Source organism: Anolis carolinensis, chromosome 2 (assembly GCF_035594765.1).
Source record: "Anolis carolinensis isolate JA03-04 chromosome 2, rAnoCar3.1.pri, whole genome shotgun sequence".
Taxonomy (NCBI): domain Eukaryota; kingdom Metazoa; phylum Chordata; class Lepidosauria; order Squamata; family Dactyloidae; genus Anolis; species Anolis carolinensis.
The window spans coordinates 26,647,960-26,650,281 of record NC_085842.1 but is presented as its reverse complement, the minus strand read 5'-3'; the positions used below and the strand labels follow the sequence as shown (position 1 = coordinate 26,650,281).

Genomic DNA, 2,322 nt, shown 5'->3' with positions numbered 1-2,322 from the left:
TAACCTATGATGAATCCACTTTCAAAATACTTTCTCCTTTCCTTGAGCAGTCTAAACCTTTTTCTTCTCTTACAACCAAAGCTATCAACTGATCACTTGGGATCTAACTGGGATTGCTTCCCCTTACCACTCAGATTCTACGAATAAACCCAAACAAGTCACTTAACTTGCTTAATATGACACAACTAGAGATCTGAGCTTCCCTGGTTTCCCTAACCTGGAACCAGTGTCTTCCCTGTGACTCAGATCACAGACTCACCGACTGACTGACTTATTGAGTTTCCCTCCAAAATCTACTTTCTCTTCAGCTAACCCAGTTGGCTCCGCCCCCTTCTGCATGGCAACCAACTCATGAGAGCAGAGTAACTGAAATATTAACCCTTTTAAAACATAGTTAAATATGACTTTTAAAACACAATTAAACATGGCATATGTAAATAAAAATCACACTTCTTTACACTATGATTCTAAGGAAGGGAATAGTCCCTGGGCCCTTCTACACAGCCATATAACCCAGAATATCAAGGCAGATAATCCACAATATCTGCTTTGAACTGGAATATCTGAGCCCACACTGCCATGTATTTGAGTTCAAAGCAGATAATGTGGGATCCTATTCAGCTGTGTGGAAGGGGTCTCTTCCAACTCTATGATTCTATGACAACCTGATCTACTTTACATGGCCAGAGTGAGAATAAAGCAAATGAAACAGTCCATGCTGGATATAAATGTAACCAACTATCTTTTGTTTCTCCTCTAGAACGTGTACTTCTGGACCCCAGGACTGCTCATCGACGGATCATCATCTCTCCAGATCAGAGGAGTGCGAAATGGGGACCAGTAGAGCAGCCCCTTCCCAACAACACTGAACGATTTGACCAACGGGTTTGGGTCCTGGGTAATAAAGGTTACCCTTCAGGAAAACACTGCTGGGAGGTTGAAGTGAAGGGCAATGGGGAATGGGCCGTGGGGGTCGCCAAGGAGTCAGTGAAAAGAAAAGGGTTGCCTGATTTTAGCACCACTGAGGGCATCTGGGGCATTGGGGAATACTGGGGGCTGGGTAACTATTTAGCTTTCACAGCCCCACAGCACACCCCACTTCCCCTTGTCAAAAAGCCCCGGATGATTCGGGTCTTTCTGGACCACGGCCAAGGAAGTGTGGAATTTTTCGATGCAGAAGCCAAAGCGTCCATCTACACTTTCACTTCAGCCCCATTTTCGGGGGAAACAATCTTACCCTGGTTCCGTGTGTGGAATGGAACTGAACTTGTCCTACATCCCTGAGACGTTGCCATTGGCACCAAACTGGTCCTTCTATATGTAGACTGGGGCATCTTGCTGCATTCATAGACTGCCTCTCCACATTGGAGAGGAGTGGGTGATGGGGCCACCTTGCATTTTGGCAAACAACTCCTATCAGCCCTAATGAGGAATGATGGGAGATGTAGTCCAAAGGCTTTCAAAAGGTCACTGTCACCTCCGTATCGCCACACCATTGCAATGCTCAAATCCTAAAATAGGAAGGATGGTGATAATATAGTTGATTCTCTGTTGTTAATAAGTAGCTTTGGCCATGGAGATCCTCTAGCTACAGAGGCAAATGAGTATGAAGGACACACTGATGGGAAGGGGTAGGGGTGGGAGTTGGTGAGTATATTTTGTTTTAAATGTAATTTTAATTGTATGAGTCTTTTTATTGTATCATAATTGTACTTTAACCTGTATCCATAACACAAATTGTTTTTAATTTTTGTATTTGTCATGTTTTTACATTGATTGGGTTGTGTCATGTTATTCCAAGCTGCCTTATGTCCTCATGGGAAGAAAGGTGGGGTAGAAATAAAGTTAAAAATAAATACAATAAACATAAATCTGGGCAAGTCGTCTGGTGTCTCTAGATCTTCAGGACTCACTAAGACTGGATCTACACTGCCATATAATCCACATGATCTGCTTTGAACTGGATTAAATGAATCTACATTGCCATATAATCAATTTCAATTCAGATAATCTGGATTTTATATCGCAGTGTAGACTGCTCTTTCCACTCCTTTATGCCAGATCATTCCAACAGAAATCCACTCCACCCAGTCTCATAAGGGTAGCTGATGGTGGATGCTTTCTATCACACCTTTGCCAGATTGGCGCTTTAACAGCATCATTTGCATGGTTTCCCGTCCACATTAATGGCATCACCTCCTGCACCTTGCTTTGTATTGGGTCATCTTAAACTGGATCTACACTGTCCTTTATCCTGGGATCTGATCCCAGATTATCTGCTTTGAACTGGATTATATGAGTCTCCACTGCCATATAATCTGG

At 43.0% G+C, this 2,322-nt stretch overlaps 1 protein-coding gene across 4 annotated transcripts in view; it reads left to right on the top strand.

The window, feature by feature from the left end:
- LOC103278044 (E3 ubiquitin-protein ligase TRIM58) overlaps positions 1–1,876 on the top strand; it is a 25,853-nt gene extending 23,977 nt beyond the window's left edge. For all 4 annotated transcript variants that reach the window (XR_010003790.1, XM_062973638.1, XM_062973637.1 and 1 more), the window contains one exon: positions 761–1,876. Coding sequence is in view for 3 of the 4 variants with exons in the window: in XM_062973638.1 (XP_062829708.1) it covers positions 761–1,284 (524 nt within the window). In the remaining variant the exon portion in view is untranslated. The remainder of the gene's footprint in view (positions 1–760) is intronic.
- The last annotated feature ends 446 nt before the right edge of the window (positions 1,877–2,322 follow it).